At 40.0% G+C, this 14795-nt stretch overlaps 1 protein-coding gene across 1 annotated transcript in view; it reads left to right on the top strand.

Moving 5' to 3' along the window:
- The first annotated feature begins 4130 nt into the window (after positions 1-4130).
- Positions 4131-14795, top strand: part of LOC135083950 (actin-binding LIM protein 3) — an 83222-nt gene continuing 72557 nt past the window's right edge. The window contains exon 1 of the mRNA XM_063978714.1: positions 4131-4681. Within this exon, the coding sequence (XP_063834784.1) occupies positions 4477-4681 (205 nt within the window). The 5' untranslated portion in view covers positions 4131-4476. The remainder of the gene's footprint in view (positions 4682-14795) is intronic.

The following is a 14795-nucleotide window of genomic DNA, read 5'->3' as shown; positions in this document are numbered from 1 at the left end:
TCACGCTTTAGACTAGAGTTTGTTCAGTAGCCAGCCACTCTATGTACATAAGGATTTTTCAGAAGCTTCTTTGTTTTTAAGTAATTTACAAATTCCAGTAGGTACCTGTTACTGTCGTAACTGACCGTTAGTGCGCGTCGAAAGATTGTATTTGAAGTAATAACTCAGGTGTGAGTACGAATAGCCGAGACGTCTTCACCAGCGAACGCGATTGGTTATTTCGCAATCGACTACAAACTATAAATGTCAGCCGATAAGATAACCCGCCTCTCCCATTCACTGGACACGACGACGCGACAATCGTTTAATGGACCCATACAATGCAGTCTTTACAAGGTCCAATACAGACAACTGCACTGCTAGAGCAGCAATGTAATTGATGCTGCTAATAACGAGACGCTTGTGTTTAATTATAACCAGCGTATTAGGTCAAGTGTTGTTAGTGTCCAAATGATTTATTGCAAATAATAGTTTCGATCGTTTCTGACAGTTTTACTGTTTTGCAATTAATAAATAATTGATTGTTCTAATTACGTTGATCATTGATCAGTCTGCTGCATAGCTGAGTAATATTAATTAAGAGTAGTACTCGTATATTAAATGAAATAATCAAATTTTTCTTAAAGTGGTCGGCCACAACCACAAAGTAAAGAAGAGGTGGCAAGTTGTCGCGTCCAATAAACGGCGTTCACAAGCTCATAACATTATTTCTTTCGTCCAATATCAACATTCGAACTCTCGCTTGATCGTTGCTTTACATGTCATCAGCATCTTTGCGACGTGTCCATCAAGCCTTTGGCGCCCAACTCGGTGGTCGTAAGGATGTACCTACTTCGCGTCAGTGATGACGCCTGCGCAATAAAGCTCATCTTCCGCGCACGCGTGGGCGTCGAAAGCAATGCCGAAGTCGCCGACTTGTACGTTGTAAACACAGTAAATAAAGAAAAATACTCTCAGCTTGAGCGGTATATGATATGGGTGCGTTTGACTGAGTTTAAAGGTGTCAACGAATATTTATACAAGTAAACGAAAGCCCATTTTTGTACAAGAGAAAAACGAAAGTATACTTACTTGTATTACCACAAGTAATTTCAACACATAAAACTTCAACTAACGTAAAAAATAATTATGTATGTAATGTTTTAAGATGTAATGTGCCACAAGATTCTTTTAAATTTTATACACAATACCTACTCAAGCATTTCCGGTACCGGCTGTAAAACCTGTAAAATCAATGTAAATAACGATAAACAAACAAAAATTGGGTCTTCTCATAGGTAAAACAAACCTAATGAAAAGTGATGTCAATAAAATGATTGGTCTAAATGTCCCGGTATCAAAGGTCTTGAATTGTAAATACATTTCAATATTTTCAATTCAATAATGTCGCAAACACGATTGGTCCAAATGTCCCGGGATCGCCGGTCGCTGCCCCCGGAACCGCGGACACACCTTTGCGTGCGCGTGCCTCGCCGCTGCCACTGCTCCTAGCTGCACTTGGGCTTAGTCCAATTTGCCCGAGAAGGGTCGCATTTGTTTTGGAAATTCCTGAAATGTAACAGTAATGTAACATTCAGTCTAATGTATTCTGAGAAGCTTTGCATGGTTGGTTGGTATCTTGAGACAAGTAACCCATTAGTTTGGTGATGAGTAAAATTCTTCACTTTTAGTTACTTTATGTAGAATACCTTTTTAAGGACGTAAGCTTCGTTTTGTTGCTTCTAAAATATGGAGTAACTTAGCTCAGCTTTAATCCGATCTAAAATGAGAAACTTGAAAATCAGCGTGAGCTCAAAAAAATCGTGACTAAAGATCGACGGATATAACTTTTTAGAGAATTGACGTTGAAACGTAAAACGTGTGTTACCAGTCAAACATTGCGGTAGAGATTGATTGTCGATTTGGAATATTTTCAGATGCGAGAGATTTATTTGCGGAACTCATTGTAATAGATTGTGTAGGTACCATAGAAAACTTTGACTCTACCTTGCCGTCTTCTTTACATCTAGTTACTAGTTCTCTAGTTAGTTCAGGCTTAGTATTTTGTAATCACTTGCTTAAAATTAATTAATATTATGTTAAAATTGATTTTTTATGCTTAATTGAACAAATCGTTGTAAATGTTGTAATATAATATTCACACATTTCAAAGACCTATCCTTATTTTTAAGAGGCTCTCTGAAAATAAGATCACCCTGATGAAACACGTATCTCGCGCCCACTGAAACTAGTTAAGCTACCATAATACAAGCCTTGTATCTAGCTAAGTGACTTCCGAGTTACGACACTGCTAAGTTGGCTCGTCGGCTGCGAAGAGCCTTTTCTGGAGGCGTACGTGCGCCGCGCCCGTGTCGATTGTTATGTCATCGCTTTGAGACTCGGGTTTCAGAAGAAAATGTTTGCGTGAGCTTCCATTGTTTTTATCTAGAGTTGCGGAAATCACACTTCGCCGATGAGCTGTTATGAGACGTAAGTTTTCTCCAGATTACCTGTAATTTCGCGAATTCTCGTGAAATAAAGAATACGAAGTCGAATTCCAAGAAGCGGTATTGGCGGCACAGGTAATTTGCATTAACACATTTCAGCGAATAACGATTGGGTGGAATGAATAGCCAATGAAGTGCACTCGGAAGGCTGGCACTTGCGCGTCGATGCTAATTAAACGGTCCATCTTGCGCGCGCGCTGGGTGGTGCGCGGGTCTTCTTATCACGCCGCGCTCTCGCGATGATCTTTTCAGATAAAATTTAGAAATTAGATCGCCTACAAAGTACATATTCATATCATTTATCGCTCTAATATGGTGGTGGACGTTTGTGTACAGCTAAAGCTGATTATTACAGTCATTTTGACTTTGAAGATCCCTGTCGAAAAAACTACCCAGATGAGTGGTTTGATATTGTTTGATCGTATGTAATTACTATAGCAGAAACTTTTTAGCCTAACTTTCGCAAGCTTGGCGCATGAAAGCTGGGCGCATTTTGTTGCCTTTTTGCTATCGTTGCTTTTTATTGTTTGCATACCTAAGTACTTTCTATAAATCATGCTGTCAAATATTCAACGGACCTGTTTTACATTTTGAAGTAGCTCAGATGCTCAGAATCAACTTTGTAGAATGGTTTTTTGTAAAATTTCTTCAAACATCTTCAAAATTACTTATTTTTTAAAATATTTACAGTATTAAGTCTTGAGAAGAAATTTTGCAGTTATTCCAATATCCTGCTGCAATTCAGATAGTTCAATGATCATTCGCTTGAAATGGGGTCCTATGTTAATGCGTCGGGTGTCGTGTATCGGCTGTCCGCTTTCTCAGGATGGTCGCCGGGCTCGCCGGCCGTCCGACCGCAGCCTCGACACGGCTCAATGCGCCTGGGAAAGGAGTTGTGAACTTTTTACCCTTTGTGTCGGGAGCTGGCGGCGACGGCGGTAGCGCCCGCTGGGAAACAATGAACCGATTAGTTCGACAGCCAACGTTGAATCACGTGGGTATTGTGTTTGGGAACTCGCTGGAAAACATGCCTAATTGAAGCAATTAGACGAGATTTTCAATTACGTAGACCGCATTTACGACTCATCTTGATTACAGTAATTGCAGTCATGTTTTGACCGAGCAACACGAATTGATTGTTATTACTTACTTGTTTTTGTTGCATAATTGGAAATGCCGTTAGCGTTACATTTACTTTAGTTTTTAATTTCATTGAAAATGACCGCAATACCACCTTCGTATCATATCAATCAAATACCTTCATCATTCACATACAAGACTTGTCTCGATTTGTAGCCCACAAAAATTGACTTACACGTCACAGCTATAGTTGGGCATACATGTAGTCTTTCGAGTAGGTACCACTTAAAATCTCACAAAACCTTGAATGAGTGTTATTCACTGTTCAATAGTAACAGTCATGTATAGAGACCTTGGCATCGAAGCAGACGTAAACATTAGTCGAAACAAATTAGACCATTCGGCTCAAAATTTGGCTTAGTCATTCCTCGTGAAAAGCTTTCATGGGTTCATTGGCCATAAATCGCCTTCTGATTCCATAGTGTATAGGAAGTGAGGCTTTATTTATAGAATCGGACGGTCGCACGCGTCGCCTGCGCAAGCCGGGGCGCAGTGCCGAGGCCGGCCGCGAGGGCGCCGCCGTCGCAGTGCTCCCCAGGCCTCAGTCACGGTCGGTGCGCGCCGCGATTCGGCTCTCGCGATCATTCGATCCCCGTATCATCGCTCTTTGCGTTTTGAAATCGCTCACGAGTGGCAGTGATAACTTCGATTAGGACTCGCCGATAGCGGCCGTTCCAGTGCACCTGGACGATAAACCGTCGCTCGCGTCGGCCCGATCTGTGCCGAATTGAATTTTTCACGTCGACGAAACTCCGAGATAATTTCCCCGAGAGTGAATTTACACTGGATTCTGTTCGTATATTTTACAATATCCTTGTGTGAGTTGATAGTGCCGAGTCAGTGCTAGAAAATGCGTCCGAAGGAGGACACGGACACGAAGCTCCAAACGGGAACTTTCATATTGTCCGAGAAAATCGATGACACCAAAATGAAGAAGAACGACAAGGACATGAAGAAAGAGATGAAGCGGCTGGAGAAGGAGAAGCAGGAGAGGGAGAAGCGCGAGAAGAAGGCGCGGGACAAGGACAAGGAGCGCGAGAAGCACGCCAAGAAAGGTGCGTTTACCACATTTTGTATTCGCGGAATGATGCTATCATGATGTCATCTCTCTTGTTTATAGGTATCACGCCATTCACTCTAGTACGATTGACGTCGTCAATTTTACATTTGTGTGTTAGTTTTGAAAAATATTCACACGGATAAAGTCTATTGTTAGCGTCGACCTTGGTTTCTACGTCATTTATCAAATACTTCTATAAGTTTACCTACTGATTGTGTGTTATCTTCAGATTAGTTATCGCGGGGATTGTCGAATTTTCATCTAAGTTTTTATTTCTACGTTAGTGTCAAGTTATTTCTAGTGGTTTGAAAATGTACTATGTACGTAATGACGATTGTATTTAGAATCATAATTTAATTCTTAAGATTAGAATTTGATGCTAGTTTTTTCCGGGATGAAAACCCACGCAGTGAAGTATTGCCCCTACTTGGGTTTATTATTCTATGTATTTGATTAAAACAACTACAAACAGGTTTGAAACAAACACAAAACAGGTTTTAAATGTGATTTGCATTTTATAGGCGTGTTAAGACGATTTGCAGATGTTAGCAATGCTAACTGTGCTAGCAATATCAATAAACGTTCACTTGGAATGGTTAGTGGATTGTTTGTTTACGTACGAGCATCTATCCCGTCGGAGACGCCCTGCAAGCTGCGTGTCAATTACCTTTGTATTTTTAGAATTTTAATTTTCTTAAAATATCGCCGCACGCGCCCCTTACCTACCTCGAAGTGTGGTTTTGGCACTCGTCTCACCTAGCACACATTTCTCGGAATCCTTGTATAATAAGGCATTCAGATATTTCATGTTATGCTTACTATAATTATTTCTTGTTAAAATTCTAATGTGGTTTTAATCTAAGTTTTTTGTTCTGTACACCGACCAACCAGTTCTCTGCTTTAGCGTTAACTCTACCTATCTTAATTCGTATAATTTAGCTTCGTTATCGTGTGCAAATAATTCTCAGATACACTAATTATGTCGTTTGACCTTACTGATATCGTTTCTGAGCTGTTGTCAATATGCTTTGCGCTTTCTTTGCTTTTGCAGATTTGCATTATGCCGTACTATTTTCTAAAAATTTTCCTATTTTGCGTTTCCTGCACTCCACTGGAACCGATCGCTGGCTTTCTGTTGACTATTGTGTGGTGGTAACTGTTTCAGTTTCACCTCGATCATTATGTTATTGAAATGCAAGGTTTCTCTTTCAATCAATCGCATATACATTTGCGATCGCTTATGAATTCTCGGATTTCATACAAACAGTGCATGGAGCGTGACCGCACGGCACCGTACAGTCGTTGTGTAGACTTGAGAAAGATTTATGTTCGCCGCTTTACATACAAAAGTCGTCTACAGTGCATGTCACGATTTCGCTTGCATTTAAATGAGTTTCGGCCAATGTTCCGAAGGCCTCGAGAAAATGCAGTTTTTGTGAAGTCCCCGACGAGGGGTGGTCACTGGTCACTGGTCACGTCCCGCTACTTATTTGGCCAGTTTAAGCGAAACCAGCTTTCAAGCGCGCGGATGCGATCCCGCGAAATCCGGCTGGTCGCCGACTTCCTGTGTCGTCGCAGGTGAAATGCTTTGACGGTGTAACGATGTCGTCTCGACGTTCCCGAGAGTCGAGTTAATTGGGGCTGTCTTTGTATTGTAATCTAGGTTAGTTGCTGTTCGTTGCGCGAACTTTCGAGAAATTCCATTTTCCGGAAATGTGTTTCTAGAAATGTGGGGTACGACGTAAACTAACGTTAGTCAAACCAGTATCCGAGTCATCCCGCCTGTGGAAGCGTGAGTTATATCACCCGTTGCGTGCGGCGAGGCGAGGCTCCGCTGCGTCCGAAAACGAGTGCGCGCTCGTTACAGCTCAAATTATGATTCGGCCGAAACGAAGTTTTTTAAATTATGGCTATTTATGTTTTTTGACTCGGTAATCAAAATGTTTTTATGGGAAGTAATTAATAAATGCTCTTTATTATAAAAAACGCGAGAACTTGAATTTCTCACGCAATATTGTTAATATTATGGGCAATAAGCATTCTAAACAAATTAGCGTTGCATAGAGATCATGTAGACGATGTCAAAAATGTGTCATTGTTCGTGACGCGTTGTTTGTTTCGCTCCACGAGCTCAGATCGTTCACCCGTGGTTCAGGCGCATTATGGCTCGGAGACGAGGCTGGCTGCAGCAGCGTTCCCACGAAGAATGCATTCATTGTGATGTTTGTTGTCGCAGATCACTTCCCATCGCGCGCCGACATTGGCACTCGTCGCAATAACCTCGTTCCTTTATGATACGACCCACACGACTGATTTGTGACCCTCGCGACGTCATCAATTGACTTCTGGTCAAAATAATTTACATGAGCACAGAATTTATGGTAATTTGGCATGATTGTTTTGTTTTCCTATGTAAATTAATATTGTGGGTTTTTTTAGGATTGGCATTATAATATATGCTTCGCCTGAAATACGCTCGTTTGTAATTGTAATTCTGCTGTCACAGTGTCCACTTCAGTTAAACTCTGTTCCTTTGCTATTTTAAATTCAGGACACCATCGAAACTTTTTTATGGCGATCCTTTTCCTCGAACTCCGAATTGCAAAAGAATTTCCACGGCTGATTTGACTAGCAAGATTTATTTTATTACTCTCGTACAAAGTGTTTGATTGAACCCGCTATTCATTTGGACTTATACATTACGATAGTTCATGTTCAGGTTTATTGTATAGTATCGAACAAATCAATCTCGTTTTCACCATGTCCGGTTGGAGTGATTTTCCTGTAGAGCTAGACGGGCCCGGTCGTAGATGTAGACAGCGACTAAAATGAGCCATTCATAGTCGTTTGGAAATAACTAAGTACCGTTACATACAATACGCTATGTGTAATACGAACCCTCGATTTTATTGTTGTACCTATTGGTAATCTTTATCGATTCTAAATAACCGCAAACTCTAGACGTGGAAATAAATTAATTTAATTGATATGGTTCATTATTCATTTCATATTATAATCATTTGCTATACCGACCGGTTGTACCAAATTCATTTTTAGAATATCGCCATTAACACCTTGATGGTCTTACACATTTTTCTCATTCATTCATGTGAAACAGTGTGAAACGTTTGAAAATTCACCTATTCATCGTTTTAACATGTGGAATTTTATAATGCATCTGGCAATGAGGTTTCATTCACGCAGAGGTCCAGCTAGAGTCAAGTAGTGCATACTTTACATTAATTGAATTACATTACGGCGTGGACTCTTGTTTGACTCATAATAACCGCTTTTGACCGGTGATTATAGTGAGCTATGGAAGAAACTGGTCTGACAATATCTGGCCGGTTTTTGAACCGTTTCTGATACGATGCTATGCTGTGACTTGACGAGTTAAAAGAACTCTGGCTTTGCTTTTAGATGTTTCAGACTGCACAGACTTGAACGGATTTTCTTAAAAGATTATCCATAATCTATCTTGAAATGTTTGGCAAACTATTTTTCTTCACAGTACAAAAAATTTGGTTCACGTGTCTGGTTTGATAAGTAAACATGTGATTTCCGCCGGCGCTTGCCTAATTACCAAAACAGTTCGTAGTCCTGAACAACCCCTGAACGCCAGGGGTATGTCACGTTGTCGCCGCGGGCGCGTCGTCGCACACGCGTCGACTAAAATAGACTCCGCTTAATCAGACACTATTTTTAAACCAACATTTCGGCTTGGAATTTCCTCTTATGGATAAAACTTGAAGGTTTTTATCGGTAAAAATTGGCAAGTGATCAAGTGTTGGTCTCGATCAGCATCACATTGTTATCATCGACTTGCTAAGAATGCAATAGTTTAATGCAAATTCTTGGTATATATTTATAGATTTCTATTGTTATCTGTAGTTATTATCTTACCTAAATAAATAATAAGCGATTCATCCACGTCATTCTACCATTACATGATTTGCACTGTACATAAGCTTAATGTTGTCGAAGTTTACTTTTGCAAATAATTACGTAAGTAAATGTGTGCTTTGGCCAACCAGTACAGTATGATGCTTAGTTATTTTGACTGTTCACTTGCTGACTAGAAGCTTATGGATCACGTCAATCATGTCATGTATTTCAAATCCAGCTAATGGAACAACTAGGTTACTGATTTACCCATGTTAATGCTAAAAACTAGGTTTCGTTTAAATAATTACAAGTCTCTACATACGATATCCTCAGCCAGCAGTGCCCTTGAAACATACTTTTGATTAGTTAATACAAGTTTTTACTAAATTCCTTGTGTAGACGTCATCAAAGCTATAATGCTAGCTAATCTCTAGAGTTCAGTTCGAAACCATTTCATCTCCCAGGCCAGCTGGCCGCAGCATGTTCGGGGAGTAGTTAATAGTTAATCTTTATGACGTTAAGTGTTTTTATGATTAATGCATTCCGTTAGACTATTTCGAGTTCTATAAATGGTTTAGAAGCTTTTCTTTATCCCATCTACGCTATTACCTTATGGTATGGAATTGAAAAAATCAATGTTGATTTTCACACAGAATCAAATCATCTGTGATATGGATACCACCATTTTCTCGGTTTTGTGGTAACTTCATGAGCTATTTTTTCTGAGCTATTATTATAATAATCAATTATCTCACATCCTGTCATAAAGCGTTTAAATAAAATATTGATCTGAAAGAAACATTGCGGGCTAAATCTTATCCGCTACTGCAGATATCTTGCAGCAATGCGCGAAACAATAAGCAGGTATGCAAGTGATTGTGTTATCTTCGGTTGTAAATATAGCGGTGTGGGTGCGATAGCAGCCGGCAGCGGCATTGGAGTGCCACTCACGATCCGCTTTCGAAATTAAACTTATCAGAATGCTCACCTCCGCATTCTTTTGTTATAATTTGATACTGCATCACTTGCTGGTAGACGTCGCTCTTCGATCCGATTACGCGAGACTTGTGAAATATTCGAGAATTCGTTCAGAAGACTTTGTCAAATCTAATGGAGGCACCAGTTAATACTATTGTACTTCGACGATTAGACTTTGGTTACATTTTCTAAGTTATTGTTTGTTATAGCATGATTATTAGCTTTTAACAAAATTACTGCTTGTTATTCGAAGTTTATCCTTTAATCTTACCTTCATTTGATTGCATCAGAATACAAAATGTTTATAATCGTTTTTCCTTTTAAGCCATATGAGGAAAAACTTGCTTACTTTAAAAACCCAACCACATAACTCGAGAATGAGATGTACTTGACGTAGGTAGATATGAAATCATTTACTTAAATATTAAAATGCATTAGTGCCTTACCACGGTTACTTGATCCGTTCTCGCTTCTTGTTTTTATCGAGTTAAAGCTTCTGTGCTAAGTAATCCAAATGGGGTTATGCTGTGGTCGTGCATTAATGTGATTGTGTGTTATGTGAGGGGACGTATTCCTCTCGTGCGCACACCAGTCGTGTCCGGTTAATCGTCAGCACTTGGTCGACTCAAGCTGTCAGGCTGAGCGACGCGATCGAGATTAGATAGGTGAGTGGTGGCGAGTCGCGGCTGACGCGTGGTAGGGTCCGCCAAGGCCAGGGTCGCCGCCACACGCAGCAGCCTCACGTGTGCATTATGCTGAACGAGTGTGTGCGTGTGCCAAAGTCACCTTGTCTGGAGGGTCCCCATGTTTTCCGCCGCGTCGCGCTCGCGAGATCTTTGCACGTCCACTTGGACATTCTACTGAGGCTCGGTTTGGTTGCTCAATGTCACGACTATCACGACCATCAACTTCATTCTCGGAATTTTCGTTATTATTAGCCAAATACGAGTATAATCGGGCTAGCTAGATAAGAGCTTTATCGTTAGGAAAAAATACAATTTGTGCGACTTTTTCCTCTAACCGTGACTTAAATGTTTAAATATTACTATTAATAACATATTTTTGCATTAATCCTACGACACTCGAAACTCCTTACAATGACACTGTAATAACACTTCCGTGCTGTAAGACTTTTTTATACCCAAAAATATTTCAACTTACACCGTGGATGATGACTTCATGATTAAGAAGATTTCCTTGTCTTCTGTTATCATTAAAGATTTCCTCGGTTTCATAATATTTTTACACAATGTATTGGTGAACTTATAGACTCTACATTGCTTCCCAGTCTGCAGCAGGGCCAGTAGGGGACCCTTAACAAGTCGCGTCGGCGTGAGGGCACTCGGTGCAAGTAATTTGTGGCATGCGCGGTCACGCGCGGCCCTTGCGAAGTCAGTATTTGCATACACTGCGCGATGGGAGGGCTCTGTACGGTCGCACTCGTAAACTGTTTGCTGGCTGCTGCGAAACTACCATAAAATTCATAACAAGCAATCATAAACATTTACTGTTGTCTTGTTTTGAACTACTGTTTAGTTTAAAAAGACCCATTTACCTTGTGGGCGCCTCTATTCTCTGTTTTTGTAAGTTCAAGGTTCCAGTTGTTGAGTGATGCTCTACTACGCTTAATTTCGTATAATTTTGCACAAAAACAGTTTTGAGATTATAACTACTGTCTACCATTCTAGTTTTTGATCCAGTGGTTAAAATTATGATAACATTGCCTATTTCGTCTTTGCTATTCTTAGTAAGAATTTATGTTCTTCATCCGCATTAGAATTTTGTTGTAGAAAAACTATTTCTATATCATTGCATTATCTTTTTTCTTCCAGCTTATTTGTAACTTATGAAATGAAAAGCTGTGATGGAAATTCCTGTTAATTTCCCGATTGCATTAACTTAATTCTCGCATTTGCTACCACTACAGATGAATACCTAGAAAATAAGTGTTTGCGACTGTACCGTGTTTGTCAATAAATGATAATGCTTATGTATGTGAAGGCACGAGTCTATTGTGCTTCGCGTTAACCTCCATATTTACTAAAATGACCAATAGTTGCGATTGCACTTTGTATTTACTCTGACATTGTTTTGTATAATATGTTGTTTTAGTTTATTCATTTACATTAAATTCTGACTGATCGATTTGTTCTGCTCTGAATGTTTGAAAACTGTTAAATTAACGTCAACCATCGATCTAAATGACTGGATTGTGGAACACTTTGTTCTGTGACTTTGTTTAAGTAATACAAGACCCAGTTATGGCTACTAAGTTCTAGTTTACTGTTTTTATAACCGCTAAAATTTCGTCGCATTCCTAGACGAATTTCATAAATCGGCTGTTGCGTACGCCGCTGGAATGTGTACGAAGAAACTCCGCTTAGTCGTCAGAAGTAAAAATACATTACCAAAACAACTGGATGTGGCAATTCATGTGGCCCTGCGACCGCGGCCTGATGTAACCGCGGCGCGTGCGCGGCTGGCCGTCCATCAGGCGACTGGAGAAACTAGCCACTAAAATAGCCCCTTGCTTGCCTTAATTTTTGAAATTCGACGCACATAACTTTCTAAGTTTTGATGATATAGTACCGATTCACGATGTTTTACTAAGCCAGGGCAACCATGACTATTTTGGCAACCACGCGAAATTGCCGAATCCATTGAAGAATTTTCGTTATTCAACACGACATTACAGAACATAGTATTGTTAACGTTCCAATTGAAATAACAAAATAATTCACAAACAAATCTAAAGCACACACTTTGTGAGGCACATAAATGTTTTGAGAATGATAAGAAACAAAATGCATGTGATAATAAGCAGTCGTTTGCGTAATCGTTCAAATTCATAAACTACCTGTCTTTATCATTTATTGGTGTGGCATATCAGTCCACATTGAATGAGCAACTCAATGATATGTGAATGGCAACAACACTGAGGTTAAAAGTGTGCAGTAAAATATATTTTTGTAGTCATTAATAATGAAATTGTCTTGTTATTGTAATAAAAAAGTCTCAGTTTCTGAGATACTGATTTAATTACTTTAGCTGCAGTAACTGCACCTATACCTACTGTTCACCCTTTGTAGTTATTGCATGACAACAATAACAATTTGGAACGAATAGTAGAAGACCCCAACTCTGTAACTTCATTAATCAAACCATTGTGGCCGCCACTGCGTCACCTGCTCCACCGGGAAATGGCTCTACGAAGACAATTGGTCTGGAATCCTAGACTGGATGGACTACGGCAATAGTCGGCGAGGCCACGGGAGGGGCTTCCTCTCGAGAGACAATTCACGACCGCGGGCAAGGCCGTGCGGAAACTGTACATTTATGCGCAAATTTCTAAACAGGGGGTTTTCGGGGAATCATAAAGCGCATCCGGATTTTTCATATTTCATTTTTAAGTCAAGTTCTAAATTTAGCTGTTCTGCAGAATTCGATATTCGAAATCCGTTGAAATGCTTATTCTGGGAACCTTCTTCTCATTCCCTAATTTTCCCTCACATCAGTTCAATTTGTAATTTTTGAAATGATGACCAACAGAATGTTACTCGATAGAAATACGGTTAATTATGGAAAAGAAAAAGTTATTAACAATTTAAAGTGTGTTGTTGTTGTTCTAAAAGTAACAAAAATGACCACTACTAATTGATCATCATCGGCTCGGAGCGTGAGTCAGATGATCTCGCGTCATCCACTTGAACGCGGACGGCATACAAATGCTTGTGTATTTAAATTTTATGTTATTGTGCTGTAATAGCACCACATAAACATTAGTTGGAACACAAATTGCTCACTCTACATACTGTTTTTACTTTATAAAAGTTATTGCTTTTGTCTCTTGAATGTAAAAGTGCTTTTTTAAAGCCTACTTACAGAAATAAATGAGTTTTACTGAGTTTTTAAAATGGAAAATGGGAGATATGAGGCTATCTAGAGCTACTTTTTTCTTATTTTATATTTCTCGTAAATAACTTATCACGTTTGTTATCGCTTGACATTTCGGACACAAGTTCACAAAGTCAATTGGTCTGTTCACACATGGCTCTATTTATAAGAATTCGAACAAGCAACAGACGCGTTAGGGCGTGATAACGTATCGCTGTTATTTTTACCGAATTCCTCAGGTCGGGCTAGGGTTGCCAGGTCCAAAAACTCAAAAGCCGGACTCTGTGCTTCATTTGGCCGGACATTTTACCATAAAAGCCGGACATGTGACGGGGGGGGGAGGGGGGGGGTGCAATTAGTGTCATAGTTCACGAGTGAGTACTGTCATCGTATCATCGGTTGCCCAACATAACATCCTGATGCGTGCGCTTCATATTATTCTGTGGCTCGACTTTCGCCTGGCGCAGCAGGCCAAATAAAAAGCCTAATAAAAGCCGGACAGGCCGGACAAGACAATATTTGGCCGGACAAGACCGTAAAAAGCCAAACATGTCCGGCTAAAGCCGGACGCCTGGCAACCCTAGGTCGGGCGTACCTGCCGTGCGTCGCTCGGCGCGTGCTGCGCTTGCTCAATCGCGCCGTTTGCGTTTCGACAACTTCGCCGATCACTCGAGTGTCGACATCTGTGACATGAGATGATATTGGACCACCGTCTAGTGGGCCACTCTCCAGATACAAAAATATTGCTTGGTTTTCCCCGACGATCTTTTTGTGAGCAGTTTACACACGCATTCTTTCAATAGTCAAAACAATCACTAAAAACTCTCAAAAGGCAAAGCTTGCTTTTCTATAAAGATTCTCAATTAAACATATTCGCTCACACAAAAGTCTAGTCTTATATTATGGGTTCCGAAGTTTCTGATCTTGTTCGTAGCTGAGTAGCTGAATGAATGAAGTAGACTAAACTTTTGAGAGCTTCATTGATAAAACTAACAAGGAGTATTATGTAACACAATGTCGAGAGAAAAGCTAGAACGCTACAACACGTGATTTTGATCGTCACAGCGGAGCTCTTTCGGGAATGCTACGCTAGATTATTAATATTGGCCGAATTATTAACAACTAGGAAACAATGATTCATTCGAATGTTAAATTGGACTTGCAAGGCCAGAGCACTCATGGCTCGTTATTTAGTTTGCTATTTTAGCTTGCAAGCAACGAATTGGATGGAAGTATGTGTAAATTAAAGAAGATGATCGTTTCTAATGACAATCTAATCAAACTAAAACTTAACTATAGCATTTTTGCAAATTTGGATCACAAAATTCGATTAGTCTTGTTTCTTTTATTGG

This window comes from Ostrinia nubilalis, chromosome 24 (genome assembly GCF_963855985.1).
Source record: "Ostrinia nubilalis chromosome 24, ilOstNubi1.1, whole genome shotgun sequence".
NCBI lineage: Eukaryota > Metazoa > Arthropoda > Insecta > Lepidoptera > Crambidae > Ostrinia > Ostrinia nubilalis.
The sequence above is the reverse complement of the archived record's forward strand: the minus strand, read 5'-3'. Positions and strand labels throughout refer to the sequence as shown.